Consider the following 18,799-nt stretch of genomic DNA (forward strand, 5'->3'; position numbering starts at 1 on the left):
TCTTAACATGATATGAGACTTAGGTGGTATTCTTGTTAGTGAAATATTTAGAATTGAAGTGAAGAAAAGGAAGGTTCTATTTTATTGGAAATTTAAAAATTTATTTTGACAAGCATCTAGTAAGGTTCTGCTATATATTATGCACAATGCAATGTGAACACTATGTGGTTTGTGACTTGGAGGGCTTGCCTGATGTTATGGACTGTTTCTCTCCTCCTAAAATTCATCTGTTAAATCTTAATGCCCAATGGGATGGTATTAGGGGATGGAACATTTGGAAGGTCATTAAGTCATGAGGGTGGAGTCCTCACGAATGGGATTCATGCCCTTATAAAAGGGACCCCAGGGAGCTCTCCTGTCCCCTCTGCCACGTGAAGACACGGCGAGAGCGTGGCTGTGTAGAAAGCAGGAAGAGTGCCCTCGTCCGACATCAGATGTGAGGACGCCTTGACTGGACTTCTCAGCCTCCAGAACCATGAGAAATGTTTGTCGTTGAAGCCACCCTGCCCAAGGAATTTTTTGTGATAGCAGCCCCAATAGAACTAAGACCCATCTTGCAGGGGCAGCGGGCACTAGAGAAGTAACTCTACGATCATGTGATGAATAATACCACAAAATTCTGTGCAATTAGAAGAAAACACTCTATTCTTCTTAAGGAGATGGTGTGTTATAGAGAGATACTCTCAGTTGCTTTGTGAGCTAGATCTTTCATGGATAGATTGGAGATTGGTTATGTTATAAAAGTTAAGTGGTGAGCAAGATGTTCTAGGCGAGGGAATAGCACGGATGAAGGCACGGGGATGTGACACTACGTTACACAACCAGGGCTCGGGTCTGGAATAGAAAGATAGGTCAATGTTCAAGACAAGAGAGGGGAATGCCGAGCCATGGGAACTGAAGGTGCTTCGAGAGAAGCTCAAGTATCTGGGATGGGAAAAAGACTGAATGAAGACTTTAGGAAATCTGAATAAGGTAGGGATTTAGCTAATAACAATGCATCAATATGGTTAATTAATTGTGACAGATATAGCAATACTACTGTAAGATATTAATAATAAGGGAAACAGGGTGGTGTATGGGAACTCTCTAACTATCCCTGTCACTTTTCTGTAAATCTCAGTCTATTTTAAAATAAAAAAATTTATTTAAAAAAGAATAAAAATATAATGCCATTATGGAAACCATAAATATTTAAGAGGAGGGAGAAGATGAAACCGCGAAGAGAGAGAGAAAAAAAAGAAAAACAGAGTGAGGATGTAAAAGAGAGCAGTGCGATTAATTAATTAAGTAGTTAAATAATTAATTAATTTTAGTTTCAGGAGTAGAATTTAGAGATTCATCACTTCCATACATCATCCGATGCTCAGCACCAGCATGCCCTCCTTCATCCCCGTCACCCATTTCACCCATCCCCCCTCCAGCATCTCTCAGTTTGTTCTCTGTAGTTGAGAGCAGCAGTGCTATTTTAAAGAAAAGAGGAAAGACTTTAAATGTCACTGGAGAGATTAAGGAGGATAAGAAAGAACTGTCAAGCTAAAAGCCCACTAAAAATTGCAATCATGTTCAATCCTGAGGAGCTGAATCAATTAGCAGAACACACAGCCATGGAAGACACCTTCCTTGGAAGGAAGCTGTGCCTCCCAGGAGGGCCGAAGTCATAGAACGCTCTCCCTGAGATTGTGGGCCCCTCAGCTAAATTCTTAGCAACGCTTACCTCTATTCTCTGTCACATGCAAGTGGAAAAATTCTTCACTACAATTAAGGTGTATCGTTTTATGCCTCCGTCATACCATAATCCCCTGGCCACTCACAAAACGGGGGTTATTTCATGAAAAAGAATCTGTCCATATTTGATAATATCTGCCATTAGCAGGTAATCCTCACCCCTTACATTCATCAAAATTCAGTGGGTTTCTCTGCCCCTTCTCCTCTATTTCTGTGATCAAGCAATAGGGCATTTTATTTCTTTCTGTAATCCTTCTCTCCCCTTGAGTTTAAATTCGAGTTTAGATTGAACATATATTCACCTTTCAGAAAACAAAATGAAACAAAACCCTGTTACCTACCTGGGTCTGTCTTCCAGCACATTCGATACAAACCCACAAGAACAAATGCAGAAAGTGTCACTACAATCAAAGCAATCACCACTGGCAAAATAATACCTAAAAAGTATTGAAGACGTTGTCAATTAGAGTGGCTATTGAATTTAACCGTAAAGAATTTACAGAGCAAAGGCACGCATGCATCCTCCCTTCTTCAAACATCACTCTATTAAACATACTATATTTTCAGCAAAGAAGATTTATCTGATTCAGAGGTTTTACTCTAGTTGTCATTTCTGACGGATCCACTTGATGTCAGTCTTGCAGCCTTTTGAAATAAAGTTCCAAACGTAAGGGAGCTGGTTTTCTCACCTTCTTAGAGACTGGAAAAGTGGGGAGATGGAAGACTGGAGAAGCAAAAGATGTCCTCTAGACTATGGTCAGACCCACATTCACACATTATATCCCTTACTACTTCATAAAAAGGTTACTGGAATATCTATCTATCATCTATCTATCTATCTATCTATCTATCTATCTATCTATCTATCTATCTATCATCTATCTATATCTATCTATCATCTATCTATCTATCTATCTATCTATCTATCTATCTATCTATCTATCTATCATCTATCTATCTACCTATCATCTATCTATCTATCATCTATCTATCTAATCTATCTATCATCTATCTATCTATCTATCTATCTATCTATCTATCTATCTATCATCTATCTATCTATCTACCTATCTATCATCTATCTATCTACCTATCTATCATCTATCTATCTATCCCATACTGGAACTGCTCTAGTCGTGATGTTGGCTTCCTAAAAAACTCAGAAATTCTCAATTTCTAAGGAAATGAATGGATTTTTTCTATTCAGTCATAGAATACACATATATGGTATATGATATATATGTTTTTGCTAAAATGAAGCATTTCTTTCAAGGCCATTTTTAACATAAGTTAAAGTTCTGTGAAGGTGAATAATTTGTTTTTAAGGAGCTCTCTGCCTGTGCACTTACGGTTTATCTTTCCATAATAATATCTTAAAACTAGAAAAGGTATAAAATAGCATAAGTGGACATAAATGGATATCAGAGTGGATATGATTTCTAAAAATGAGCACACGGTTCAAGAAAGATGTACGTGTGTTCGTGCACATACATTTAAGGGAGTGGAGTTGTGACAATAAATCGGGATGAGTTTTTATTCAGAGGGGGGTCTTGCTGTTTTGGTTTGGTTTTTAGCATCTGTCTTCTATTGTGACAATCACTGCCCGGGTTAAAACAACAGTGATGAAAAGACGAAGCTGTCATAGCCATACAACCAGAGATGTAGAGGCCATCGTTATTATTTAGCGCTGTCTTCTCATCTGCTTGCATATGTCCTCCTTGTATTTATCCAATTTTCTATAGGATGGTTTATACTTCCAAAGTTATAGTTAAATATTTGTTTCATATTAGACCTTGAGCGAGATGATGAATGCCTCCCAAAATGAAGATGCCATGAATTAACAGGTTGATAAATGCAATGTTGACTTGTTGAATGGAATGGTTTTACCTAAACCTAGATAATCTTTTATCATTGACTTCATATACATTCATCTTATTCTTAATTTCTAGGAAAATGAGTGGATTTTTTTCTATTCAGTCCTAGAACATACATATATGTTACATGATATACATATGTTTTTGCTAAAATGGAGTATTTCTTTAAAGGCCATTTTTAACATAAGGTAAAGTTCTGTGAAGGTGAACAATTCATTTTTAAAAAAAAATTTTTTATTGTTATGTTAATCCCCATACATTACATCATTAGTTTTAGATATAGTGTTCCATGATTCACTGTGAACAATTCATTTTTATGGAGCTCTCTGCCTATGCCCTTTGGCTTATCTGGGACTAGTCTCATCAATTCACCTTGACCCTTGGTGGTAATTGCTTAGGACTAGGGTAAGAAAAAAATCCCAAAGGTGTGCTCATTAAAACCAGATGCAATAGTAGGAAATTCTCAAAGCAGACGATAGGTAGGATTATAATGAAACCGCAGGTTCAGTAAAGTTGATAAAAGGCTATCAATAATTGAATCCTCTCTGTTATTAGCCACATTCAAACATTTTGCGTCTTTGTTGCCACGAATGAAGATACATCTGTTACTCACTGGAGTAAGAGGGGCTGGCTGAAGAAGAGCTTGCATTTTTTGCATCCTCAGTACCTATTATTTTAAGAAAGAAAAACAGTAAGTCACCTTTGGTTAATGTATGCCAATCCTCACAATCCTCTCCCCCACCCCCATTTAAGTAAGCCTCTGTCATCTCTAAGTATGATGCTTCAAGTGGAAAAAAAGCTCTCTCATTCTGAAAGAACTCTGTTTTGTAAATCAAGATTGGTAGGGAGTTAATGTATACAGTTTGATGAATTTGGACAAATGCCTATACCTGTGAAACTATCACCACAATCAAGGTAATAGACGTATCTATCACTTTCAAAGTTTCCTTGTGTCCCTATTTTACTGCAGATGTGCAGTTTTGTTTTGTATTTCAATTATAGCTCGATAAAGCTGTTAAAAAAAAAGATTTGTAGGGTTTTCTTGGTGAGAAGGGGTCAAGGAAAGCACATGTCCATTCATGCACACGGAAGTCATACCTTGAAATTGGGAGCTGTTTCCTGGCGTTGTTACTGAGATTGAGGGTAACGTACTGGTGTTAGAAGGTGACGCCTCTGGATGTAGAGGGTTAACTGTAGGGAAATCACAAATCCAATCAGAGGAGGGTGTTAATTCTTACTTACTGAATCTCTTTGCAGATTTTAATAGTTTGCATTTCTGAGGACCTGTGAAAACTGTTTATTGTGGAATCATAGGATACACACAATCGTACACTAAATCATAAGTTCCTTTATTCCTCCTGTAGAGATGATTAAATTTGGAATCACATAACTTGGGTATCAGTATCACGTCTTGAAGTACTGGCCAAGAAAGCTGGAGTTACGTCTCTTATCCTAGGCTGCAGTCTGTATCACCCGCTGCACGACATTCTTGTGGGACGCAAATCTATTCAAAAGCAGTCGTCACATTTCAGATATTACAACTTTGGGGGATAGAGATTTTTTTTTTTTCCAACACACAACTTCTATTTTAAGACATAAATGCACAGGACTTCAGATTTTATCTTGTTTCTTAGAAAAGATTGCGACTGAGGTTTTGGTTAAAAGGACTGGGGAGGATATCAAGGAAGATTCCTTCATTTTCACCCTTAAAGCTCAGTCGTTGTTTACATGTATGTGCCTTCTCTAGAATAACTGCATTTCCGCCACTGTTTCATGCTCTTCTTCCAAAGAAATTTTTAATTTTAAGTTATTATTATTATTAGTTTACTTAAGTCAACATCTGCCCTCTTCCACCAGAAGGCCTGAAACAAAAGTTGTAAATAAAAATGCATTATTCAACATCCACTAATCTCAACAAGTTGCAAGGAAATACGAATATGTAAATGCTTTATAAGCTTGGAGTGTTTGTTCTTGTGAATTTGGGACAAAACACCGTTTGTATTTAGAATGATTTTGAAAAAGAATTATTTTTCAAAGGATATAGTTTAAAGGGATCTCCTTTGATCACACCTGTTTGCCTTGTCTCATCGCTGAAGTTTAAGTTCCTGTGGTGTGAAGGCCGTAACTCCCACCATACTCCACATGGAGCTCTACCTGCAGTGGGTGTGCAGTGAAATGGAGCTGGCTGCTTGGCTGAAGCAAGAGGCATCTCTCATACGTATGGCCCCCTGTGGAGTATTGAGGACGTGTATAATTGCATCAGAGAAATTGATATTGCCCATGACTGCCTTGGATCTTTCCCTCTGCCACCCACAGCCCAGCACGCAGTGCATGCTCATGCCTTTTTGACATCTGTGGGGGAAGAATAACGTTTGGAGTCTTTACCATTCTTGCCATGCAAGAAATCTGTGGGATGCCCATAAGAACAAAGAAAAATGTCAGCCTAGTGCACTAAATGGGCAAAAAAAAGAAATATTAAATGAAAGAGTGGGAACTAGCTGAAACCTTGGTACTTTCAGCTCCTTTTTCCTGCGTCAGGTGTTTTAGTGAGAACGTTGCTCTTTTGATTGTGTTGGTAGAGAACAAGATGGCTGATTAAATTACCTGGGATTTCCCAAGGGTTAATTTTCAAGACTCCACATCCGATCTTACTACCGTCTCATAGACAAGCTAAGTGGTTACAATTCTGAATATAACCTATGTGGTTTAGATAAAACTCCAAACTTTCCTACTTAACACATGTTGATTGTCCAGTGCCAACTGTTATTACTAATGATCCATGGGGGTTGGCAATAGAGTTAACCCTTTTGAAAGAAGAATTTATTGGCTCCTTGGACAAAGCCTTTAAAAATTTTGTTTTTCTTTTAAAACTGCAACCTTCAATTAATAAGTCATTTCTGGGGGTGCCTGGGTGGCTCAGTTGTTTGAGCATCTGACTCTTGATTTCGGCTCAGATTGTGATCTCATGGGTCGTGGGATCCAGCCCTAAGTTGGGCTCAGTGCTCAGCGGTGAATCTGTTTCAGGTTCTCTCTCCCTCTCTCTCTGCCCTTCCCCCACTCATGCTCTTATTCTCTCTCTCTCTCAAATAAATAAATATTTTAAAAAATCATGTCTGAATCTGTTACACACCTACACACACACACACACACACACACACACACTCACACTTTACCTCTATTACTTGTGATGCCTTCTGGTATTTTGTTTTCTATTGTCTTTTATTTAATTTTTCCAATATTGGTCATGACCCACTTTTGGAAATTAACTCACAATTTGAGAAACGCTATTAGCATGCTCATATCAGTGAAATTATTATTCTTGGCTTAATTCATAAATTGTGGCCCTAATGGAATTCTTTCTGTGACTAAGACAGAAGGATCCATGATGTGTTCAGAGATGATGATCTCTATGGATTTTGTTGAGACTCTATTATGCTACATTACCACTAAAACAGCATTGGCAGAGGAGGTACAGGAGAAGTATAGTGGAGTAGTTAAGAGCATGATTCTGAAGTCAGAGTAACTGGGTTCAAATCAGACTGTAGAACTTGTTTCCTATCGAGTGCTGGGCAAGTCACTTAACCTCTTTGTGCTTGAGTCTCCACATGTACAAGGGGTGATTTTAATAGTTCTGTATCCTAGTGTTGTAAAGCCAAAGGGATAAAATTAAATTTAAATGGCTTAGAAAAGTACTTGATACTAATATCTTTATATTACATTATTTTATAATATTTTATTATTATATTATTTTATAATATTTTTATTATATTGTGATTAGGCCTCTAAAGAGTTGTACTTTTTAACTAAAGTCAACTTGTCCCATTTTTTTTCAAAAATTCTTAATGTAAAAATAAATGCAATAGACTATTCTGACACCTCCATGTTTTTGGATGCTCCTTTTCTCTAACCAGGAATTGGAATAACTGGAGTATATAGCACTCTTACATGACATAGATTTACTGTGGGACCCTGACTTTTGGTGATTATAATGATTATTTAATTGCAGATATGTTGTGTCATTTTTTTAAAGATTTTATTTATTTATTTATCTGTCAGAGAGAGAGAGAGAGAGAGAGAGCACAAGCAGGGGGAGCAGCAGAGGGAGAGGCAGAAGCAGGTTTCCTGGTGAACAAGGAGCCCAACATGGGGCTTGATCCCACGACTCCGGGATCATGACCTGAGCTGAAAGCAGAGGCTTAACCAACTAAGCCATCCAGGTGCCCCTGCTGTGTCATAATTTATACCCAGTTTGCAAGCCAGGAAACTCCAACTACCGGCAGTGTAATTGACCAAGCTTTCTCACCTGCTTTCTGAAATTCATCATTGTGTTCTTGCTGATGCCATGCCTCCCCCAGGCTGCCCCCAGCCAATGACTGAGCCTAGCAAAGATACGAAAGCAGGCTTATTCTTGGAGCCAGAAACTCCTCTGAGGAGATACTCAGGCTAGAGGAGTCCCTGTTGCCCTCTTAGAAGAGAGTATATAAGATACATAGATATTAATGGGAGAAAACTGTGATTGGCAGTAGAGGATAAGACATTGTATATGAAAAAGAAAATAAAACTATATATTCTATTTTTATTTCTTGTATGTTGCCTACACTTCTTTCTAATATGTGGACACTTAAAGTTAAGTACCTGAGGGGCTAAACTCAATTGAATCGAATGATTGTTTCCCATAATTGGGACTTGTGTTTAATTGCAATTTGATGGATTCATGTCTCATTTTTAAAAATGACTTTTCAGCATTTGACACAATAAATCATTCACTCTTCCCTAACACTTTTTCTTCACATGGCTACCAGTAGGAGCACAGCTTATGGCTTATTCTTCTTGGTCTCTGGCTGGTTCCACTTTCTTTCTCTGACTCACAATCTTAGAGGGTCCTGGGCCTTACTGCTTGGTCTTCATCTCTAACTACATTAATTTCTTTGATGATCACATTCAATTTCAAGGCTTAAATACAACATCAATCCCAATGATCCCTGAATTTATATTTCCAGCCCAGATCTCATTCTTAAACTCCAGATGCATAAAGCCACATACTTACTCAGCAAATAATAAACATCTTAAATTCAACATGTCCAAACTTGAACTTCTGCTTTATCTGCAGGTTTCCCATCTGGCAATCATTCCTTCCAATCTTTTGGGCCAAAGACTTCACAGCTATTTTTGCCTCATCTTTTACATCCTACCCCACATGCAGGATCAGCAGGAATATCTATTGGTTTCACCTCCGAAACATATAGAGAATTTGGAAACTTCATGCGACCTACCCTGTGACTACCCTGGTCCAAGCTAATATCATCTCTCTCCTGGAAAATTTCCAAAGTATTTTTGCTTCATCTGACAGGCTCTCCTTAGCTCTCAGATTTATATTTATAAAATATGACTCAGATCATGTCACTACTCTGCTCAAGACACACAATATTTCCACGTTCCACTTATGGAAAAAACCAAAGTCCTTGCAATAACCCTCCAAAGCCTAGGCAATCTGCCTGGCAAATCTCCTGCCCCGCTTACTCAGTGCAGGCACTGAAACACACAGGGTCTCTCCTCAAGCCTGGGTGCTCTTCTCTCACACATTGGTTTGCTCACTTCCTCGTACTTACTCAAATCTTTTTAGGAAAGCTTACCTTGACCACTTTTTTCAGTCCTGGAAACTGGTCCCCACCTTTCTTCCCCTCCTAAGCCCTTCTTCCTACACTGCTGTGCATTCTCTCCTTCTCATCACATTGACCACCTTCTAACTAAGACCCTTGAGGACAAGGATAATATTTTGCTCACTGATGTTTCCCAAATGTTAGAACAGTGTCTGGAAGTAGGGTCTGTAAATCTTTGCTTTATGGATAAACAAACTTTTTGGCAGAAGTGACTACTGTTAAAGATGAAATGAATTAATGGGCATACCTTTTGTATCTTCATATTTGGACTGGTACAGGTTTAAGATCATTGTATCATTAGTATTTTCATTCATTCTACAATAAGAAAAAAATAGACACCTACTCTGGTTCAACAGGAGATATTGAAATAAATAGAGTGGAGTACAAAAGGTAGTTATTGCATTTAAGGAGCTTATATCCTTGTAGGGGAGGTGAGAAGCACAGCCCAAAGTGGATAGATGTGAAACAAGAAATAAAGAATAAGACAAAACAATATGTCAGGGATCAAACTAAGAGAGCCTCTGTTACTGCTTATTAAATTTTACTTATGAGCTAACTCTTAATAAAAAGGATCCGAGGAGCTGAAGCAATGACATATACCACAAGATGAATACAATAGAAATAGGAAATCAGAACCAATGCAAATGGATGAAATAAACAGGTTCCTTCTAAGAATTAATACCAAACATTAATACAGTTTCTGGTGTTCCTGTAAGAATTGACTCTGAGTATCCTGACACTCAGAAAAAGAAGCACAGTCTACTCTAGGTTTTCATTATCAGAGAAAAAATGGTTTCTTCTATAAGTAAGTGGCATATAAGTGGTGGGGACAATAAATGCTATAAGTATGGTTGGTACCATTCTATGTTTTGGGAAGGGAATATGCTGATATGATCCCTGAAGTCTGTTCTAGCGTTAAGATTTTGGATTCTTCTCAAGGTTCTTTTCAATCCAGATTTTATCATAGTTAGAATATATTTTCACCTCTAATGGTATGCCCTGTCTACTTAATGGGCAAAATATCAAAAGGGAAGTTCTCTGTTCTCATAAGACCTTACCTTTCTGACCTTGGTGTACTCTTTTTTTTTTTAAGATTTTATTTATTTATTTGAGAGAGAGAGAGTAAGCAAACAAGTTGGGGGTGGGGACAGAGGGAGAGAGAGAAGCAGAATCTCCACTGATGCAGGGTTCCATTCCAGGACCCTGAGATCACGACCTGAGCCAAAGGCAGACGCTTAACCGACTAAGCTACCCAGGTGTCCCAATCTTGGTGTACTCTTAAAGCAATGCAAAAAAAAAAAAAAAGTTTTACCTCAGATTTTTTTCATTTTGCTTTGCGTCATCAATGCGACTCACCTTGGGTAACAGAATCTTCTAACCCACTGATAACTGAATGGAGATTGATTTACTTTATATAACTTTGTAGAATTATATGTTGAAGAAGGATATATTTTTTGTTATTTGAATATGAATAGCCATTAATTTCCAGAAAGTTGTATACAATATACAAAGAATGAATGACGCACTGTGTTAATCATCTTATTCTGAAATATTTTTAATCTTGTGCTTTAAACATGAGAGATATGGCTTGGAACTAAGACATAATCCAAGTAGAACCCCAAAGTCCTTCTTTTCCCTTTTTATTACACCAGGTAACCAACAGCTTTTAAGTGAGTTAAGTTCCTCTTACTTGTTAATTATCATTGAAATCAATGAAATTTTTTCTCAGCATTCTAAAGGTTTAGAATGTTCTTACCCTTCCCCTAACATAGAAACATCATGTTACCTTAAATTCACAATTTGAAAAATCGGACCTGAAAACACTGAAAAGCTTTATAATATGTAACTGTGTTATGCTTTCTGAGAATATGAAGGTAAGCATTTCAAAATATGGACATTAAAATATTGAATAGGATTTTCTTTTAAAACCTTTTTGGGATCCTATGTGTCGGGCACTGTTCTAAGTGTTTTACAAATATTAATTCATTCAATTATTGCATTGTAAATATTTGCATTTTACAAAGTGGAAACTGAAGCCCAGGGAGATGAAGTGATTTGCCCAAAGTCACACAGCGAGATGGCAGAGTCAGGATTTGCACGCAGGCTCTCGAGTCTGTGTTGTCAAACACGACTCTATGCTGCCTGCTGCTGCATTTCAGCAGGAATGAGTTACAAGTTCATGCCTCTTATTTCTGTTACAGAAAATATAGCCTATTTCAATTTAGACCCCAATCAAGACAAACTTCTTTCCATCGAGACAAACTAAACACCTCCTTCCTTCAACGGGCCAAATCAGACCATGCAGATACATACAAGAAGACAGAGAGAATTATTCCTAATATATTAAATAAAGCACACTGTAGAGTTTATAAGGCACACACCATTAGGAATAACATTAAAACGTATTGGTTCTTAAAGTGAACGCTGGGTAGCTAATCAGTTGAGACTGTGAGTTCTTGTGACCTTCCCTGTAGACTAGAGAAACACAAGAACTTCTTGGAGACTCCACAGATTTCTGAACTAGAGGAGAAACCACTTAGCTATTCCCAGATTTATACAATTTCTTAAGTGAAAGTTTATGGCAGACCCTATCACATCAATATTTTTTTATACTTTTTTTTTATGTTTTTATTTATTTTATTCATGAGAGTCAGAGAGAGAGAGGCAGAGGCAGAGGGAGAAGCAGGCTCCCCACCTAGCAGGGAGCCTGATGCAGGACTCGATCCCAGGACCCTGGGATCATGACCTGAGCCGAAGGCGGACGCTTAACCATCTGAGCCACCCAGGCGCCCTATCACATCAATATTGACATCTTCCATTAGTGAGTCCTTTTATTCTCAACTAATCTTTAAAACATTATAAAATTTCCAAGTTAAAAAAATAATAAGCCTCTAGATATTGCTTTGCTATAGGTATATTTCTAGCTTGAGTGGATTCTACCTGAACAGTTGGTTCAAGATTCTGTTATTCAAAGTTAGAAAACTCAGATAAGTAACCTTCTGCAGAGAAGGATTGATGATTCACATTATATAAATTCCTAGAGGTCAGCAACCAATTCTCAAGCATTACATAGGGTGTTGAGCAGAATGAATATGCCCGGCTGGAGCATTCTCCTTTCCGAAGGCCAGTGGTCAGGTTTGGTAGGACTTGTCATGTCTGTTCTGTCTTCTAATTTTCCATCAAAATTAATGTCTACAATGCAATTGAGGTTGTGAAACACAGTTAAAAAAGTAAAGAAGATGGGTACAAGGAGACCGTTCTCAAGTTGTGCTGATCACTATGGGAATGTGGTTGCAGTGATTAATTTTATGCATCAACTTGACTTGGCCTTGGGGTTCCCAGATATTTGGCCAAGCATTAGTCCAGATATGTCTATGAGTGTATTTTTTGGATGATATTAACATGTGAATCAGTAGACTGAATAAAGCAGATTGCCCTCCAATGCAGATGGCTCTATCCAATCAATGGAAGACCTGAATAGAATAAACAGGCTGAATCCCCCTCAGTAGGAAATAAGAAATAAAGAACGAACTCTCCTGCCTCACTGCTTTGAGCTGGGACATTGGTCTTTCCTTGCATTTGGACTCAAACTGAAATACTGGCTCTTTCTGGGTCTCGAGCCTGCTGGCTGTCAGTCTGGAACGTACACCATTGGCTGTCTTGGTTCTCAGGCCTTGGACTGGAACTACACAATTCGCTCTCCTGGGTCTCTAGGCTTCCAGCCTCCTGGCTGCAGATCTTGGGACTTCTCAGCTTTCAAAATGCATGAGCCAATTCCTTACAATAAATCTTTATACATAGATATATATATATATATAGTTTCTCTGGAGAACCCTGAGTAATATAGTTGTATTTTCCAGAAAATTGAAGGCAAATGGTTTATTTCTTTCCCAATACACTGAGGCATGTTCGTCCCCTTTTCTTCAAATCTAAGGTCTCTTTTCAAAGAAATCAAGAGTTTCATTTTCAAGGACACATTATTAGGTCTGCTTGTCTGTGGAAAAATGATAAGGCTAAAGAAAAGTGAATTCCATCATTGCTTAAAGTTGTTGTGATGGCCATATGATTCCTGCATATATCTCTAGGGGATAAATAGCCCTGCATGATTTTTCTTTCAATTTCCTCATTAGCTCTGAACTCAGGGCTAGAAAAATGAGTAGGCAGAATAATCTGGAAGCTACAAAGTCACTTCTTTCATGAACATTTTCCTCATCTTCCTTAAACTGCTTTTCTAAATCTGATGTCTAACACAACCACAGCTAAATGGAGAAAAAAAAAAATTTCTCCTTTCTCCAATCTTAACCTAAGGTTAAGAAGTTTGAAGTTTGCCTATGACACATCATTGTGGACCTATATGGCTACAAGAGTTATTACAGTTTTTTTGTTTGTTTGTTTCTTTGTTTTACCATGCTGACCAGTCTTCTTGGTAAGAAGGCAGGCTCCAGGTATCACTCATAACTCTTACCTAGTGTTACATATATGGAACAGAAGAACTATTTATTAAATGCCTGGGTTAGTGGTGGTTGGTTGAATATACGGTTCTGTGTATTTAGTATAGTATCATACAAAATTTCTGGTCTTACCATATATGTTACAGTCGGTAGGTGAGGTTTGACTTTCCCACATACTTCAGACATTGAGCATGAATTCTTCATGCTTGGCATTGTTAAACACAATGATCCACCTCATACTACCTTTCCTCTATTGAATGGACTGAATGGCCATGTCTTCAGACCTTGATCGATCATTTCCCTATTACTAAGACTATCTTTCTTCATTATATCTATGTACAATTTCTTATAATTGATGCTTTATGTACAGTTGCCTTACCTATTTTGAATTCCCAAAAAAGTTTTATGTAAAAACAACCATCAATTTCTATACCCTTAATAATAGTTTTTGAAGTCAGTGGTAAAACATAATTTTTCCAAGAAAATGAAAGCTGGATGCATAAGATGAAAGAAAATGCCAAATGTGAGAATGACATATGATCTAATCAAAGGCTAAATGCATATTAGCTTATATTTATAAAAAGGAAGAAGTAATAATAGTAATCCTGCAGGCTAGAATTCTACCTCAACTTCCACCTAAAAAAAGTGTTAATTATTTCAAGTAAGATGCCTATTCTTGATCATATGGGTGACTTTCACAAATTTGATATTTGAACATCTTTGATAACAAACAAATGACTGAACAAACAAATGATTACAATTGTCAACAGATGTGTAATGAATACCTTGTCATTACACTTTTTTTTTCTTTTTGAGTGAGTCTGGATTTAGTCTTTACCCATAACATATATCCCTGAAGTTAAGACTGACTTTTCTCATAGTTTATAAAATCAGTCTCACTTCTTTTTAATCCACTGTTCAAATCAATGATGTGTTTATTATCTGTTTTAGGGGAACTAGTTTCTATGACTCAAAATTTAAATAGTGTAAATGGGCTTTTTATTATAGTTAAAAATCAACTATAATTAAAGTTGGCATTTTGTAAATTCATTTCTTAAAGCGTGCTTCAATCCCTCCTTTTAAGGAGCTGATGATTTTGGCAACTTCTCAATTCTCTTCCATCTGTAACTTCTCCTGGATGACCAGTCCATGAAGCAGAAGGTAAGGACTTCTCCAGAACAGTGCAAACCATCAACCAATGCAAAGCTGTCCTGTTTGCTTGGATGCATTGTTTTTATGTTTTGTTTTGCTGTGTTTTTCCCAGTGCTTTTTCTAGTGCATTTCTAGACTATGTAAATGGAAATAAGAATGAAAAAAATATAGTGATGAGGTGAAATAAAGAGGATTAATATTAAAATAACTTTTTTATTCATGAGATATATTGTATAGAAGATAAATAATTAAAAGTTAACAGCATAATCATTTCAGTTTTGAGTTCCTTAAACACCTGATGGGGAAGGTAGACTGTGATGATTATTTAGTACATTTGCTGTGAAAACCGAGTCGGTCATAATCTTCATGGCTTTATTTTTCTGACTTTTTTAAGTTATGTGATCTTCTACGTTTATTTCACATATTTCTCATTCTTATATATACCAAAAGTGACTAAGATTGAGAACCTAAGAGATTTGTCATTTATAAAAGTAAGAGGTAAGATATAGGAAGATAAAAGTCTCCCAAGTAATTACGATTTCAAAACAACAGAAACATTCAATGGTACCATCTTTCCCTGCCCAACGATCTTTTTCAATTCCTGTTAAGCCATCACCCTCAATTTATTCAGTTTAAAATTTAGGATAGCAAAACACAAGCACTTCTTGGAGTGATCATATTTTAGGCTGTTAACTGTGGCTTCTAACATCAACTCTCGGGCTGCCAGGATCAGGCTGTGTTGGGAAACACAGAGAAGACAGTCACGGATACACTATACTTCTGGAAGAGGGCAGACCAACCGCAGAAACAGACCAGGAACAGTGGGTTCTGGGCAGAGGACACTTCCACAGGCTTCATGAATTTACCAGGGCTGGTTCCACTCACTCTCACCACAGAGCATTCAGGCACATCCTATCTTCTGGTCTGTATTTTTTTTTAATGCAAGTTCTCCTAAACATTTTAGTTGCCATGTAATGTTTTCCCTTGTACTATTTTTCCCTGCTCTCACACTGATCTCCTTTATCTCATTTTGGGGATTTTACTCATGAGTATTCTCAGAGAGAAGAAAATTAACTTACCTGGTGCTTCTGTTGTTTTGATTGAGCTCTGATTCTCAGCTTCAGAGGAAAGAAAAGAAAAGAAAATCACTAAAAGTAAATATTGAATATAAGATCTAATTTCACAATTGTTACGGGTGGTAAATGGATATAGATCCTACTTCATTTCTAATTCACTTTTCTTCAAATCATAAAATCATACGGGCTGGGTCAGCCAATTTTTTTCTTAAAGGGCCAAATAATAAATAATTTAGGCTTTGTGGGTCTTAAGTCTCTCTTGTAACTATTCAGTTTTGCCATTGTACTGTGAATGCATCCATACACATAATACCTAAAGAGTAAGTATGGCTCTATTCCAAAGAAACTTTACTTAGAAAAATAGGTGGGATGCTAGACTGGGCCTGTGGGCCATAGTTTATTGAATCCTGGTTTAGAGCATCTGGTCCAACTTTACATCCTCAATAAACCAGGATATTGCAGACAACTACAGATCTTTTGGGAGGGGCTTCATGAGTGGCACCGCCATGTGTCGTATTCCCACTAAGATATGACACATCTCTTGACTTGAAAAAGTTTCAGAAAGGTTCAGACAGATACCTCTCAAACTTAGGGAATTCCTTTAAAGTAAATATAGTTCAGATGACCTTTCTACAATAAGATTACTTGAGAAAATTATAATCAAACATCACTTTAACAACTTTACGTATATGCACCATGAACAAAATCTGTCATGTGAAAAATACAGAAAATGATTTTAAAACAAAGAGAAACCCATTAATGATAGTTTAAAATACCCATTTGCTGGTGCACCTGTGAGTGGTTCAGTTAGGGTTAAGCATCCAGCTCTTGTTTTGGCTCAGGTCATGATCTCAGAGTAGTGAGATCGAGCCCCGGGTTGGGTTCCATGCTGCTTAAGATTCTCTCTCCCTTTGCCCCTCTGTCCCTGCACTCTCTCTCTCTCAAAAAAAGAAAAAAAAAAATCCATGCATCCTTTGTGTGTTCACTTGACTGTCTATCAGCATCTGAAATTTAACATGCTTAAAACAGAACTCCTGACTGGTATCCTTAAATCTGCTTTTTCCCGTGCTTTCTTGGTTCAACACATTAGGTACCATTGTCCCCCAACCGCACAAGCCAAAAAATAGTGGCCTTTCTTGATTCTCCTTTTTTTTTCATCCCTATGAGCTCTAGCTTCAAAATATATTCCAAATATACTCACTATTTAATTGGCTACTGTTCATCCAGCATCCATCTCTCTCCCTGCAATAGTCACCTAGAAAAATCTATTTAAATTTAAACTTCGCGGCTCTAATGGCTCCCTATTCCTCTTACTATGGCTGGTAAGTCTTTCCACCACATGGCCCCTGCCTTGCTCCTCAATTTGTTCCCAGCCATTCAGCCCCATTTCATCCTGATCGGTCGGTGACGTCATGGGGCTCTTCCTGCCTCAGGCTTCTCTGCCTGCTCTTCCCAACGCCTTGGTGTTCTCTCGGGCTACACTCTGGCTTCCTTCTATCTTTCGTGACTCTGCTCAGATGTCACCACTTAGAGAGGTTTCTCCAACCACCTCACCTAAAGTGGTCTCCTTATGTCTCTCTTCAAACTAGTCTACCACATGGCTACATTTGCTCAACAGTACTTTTATTACTACAGTGACATTTATTTAATTTTTTTTAACTGTGTTTATTGTCAGTGGAATGTACTCCATGAGGACAGAGATTTGTTTTATTCAGAGCCGTGATTCCTACCACCAGGTCTCTAGTAAAAAGGTGGAAAGACTGAGTGAGAATAGAAAATAAAAGTAATAATAAGACAAATTCTGCTTACTTGAATTCAATTTTTAAGGAAAGAAAATGATTTATTTAAAATTGCTAGCTGGATAATGACAGCTACCACTTTTAAAGGGAACTCTATAATCAGTTCCATATATTATGCTGATGTCTGCAAGGGAGACATCATTCCCATTCTACAGATCTACAAATATTAGCTGAGAAAAGTGAAACTACTTTCTCAAGATGGGGACAATGACTATAAATCAGGTCTGGCCACTCTAATGTCCATCTTCTCCTAAAAAGGACAGCTTTTCTATCCAATAAACTACTCTGCATGGAAAACCTATGTAATTAATTTCCATTTTGATAACTAGTTAAAATACTTTTGAACATGGCATAATGCTGGATTTGGAAGATGCACTTAAACTATTTATCAGCTGCTAGAGGATTAGGATACAAAGAAAATCAAAACCCTTTGTTCCTCTTGCTATTAATATCAGGTCATAACCTTTCTTGCTGATAGACTTCATTAAGAGTGAAAAAATTTTAAACTTGTATCAGACAAGACCTTCTGACTATTCTTTCTTTGAGTTTTTTTAATCAGCCTTCAGAAATGCATAATAATTTTAGAGGGACATGTCATTTAAAGAAAAATAACTATGTCTAAGACTGAATCTTAAAAAAATAGTATTTTTTTCAAAACCCTTATATTGAGTGTACTAAGAAATCCAGACTTTTGTATTTTAATGCATATGTTGTTATTCTGAGGGCAAAATTCTGCTCAAATCTTAAATATTTAATCAAAACTAGAATATATGCCTTTTTTTTTTGGTCTGAAATCAAAGAGATACTATTTTGAAGACAATAAAATGTTTTCATATGGCACTTCCAATTTAAACTCAGTTCTGTCAGTATAAAAGCTTAATAAAGATGAATGCTATGGAACATGGTTTAAGTGTGAATTAATGAAATGTGAAGACATTTGCAATTATTCCTGAGTTTTACTTGTAACTTTCATAATGCACAGGTTTTGAGAAAAGTCCAAGCTCTGACCTATAGCAAAGTGAGTGAAGTCAGACGGCAAATGAGTGTAGTGCATTCTGTTAA

General features: G+C 37.2%; 1 protein-coding gene across 1 annotated transcript in view; it reads right to left on the bottom strand.

The window, feature by feature from the left end:
- EMCN (endomucin) overlaps window positions 1-18,799 on the bottom strand; it is a 95,864-nt gene that overhangs the window by 18,369 nt on the left and 58,696 nt on the right. Inside the window, exons 5-8 of the mRNA XM_032400895.1 lie at window positions 15,942-15,980; window positions 4,698-4,790; window positions 4,213-4,266; window positions 2,067-2,162 (exon numbers count right to left, since the gene is read on the bottom strand). Coding sequence (XP_032256786.1) covers window positions 2,067-2,162; window positions 4,213-4,266; window positions 4,698-4,790; window positions 15,942-15,980 — 282 coding nt within the window. The remainder of the gene's footprint in view (window positions 1-2,066; window positions 2,163-4,212; window positions 4,267-4,697; window positions 4,791-15,941; window positions 15,981-18,799) is intronic.

This window comes from Phoca vitulina, unplaced genomic scaffold (assembly GCF_004348235.1).
Source record: "Phoca vitulina isolate PV1807 unplaced genomic scaffold, GSC_HSeal_1.0 scaffold3, whole genome shotgun sequence".
Lineage (NCBI taxonomy): Eukaryota > Metazoa > Chordata > Mammalia > Carnivora > Phocidae > Phoca > Phoca vitulina.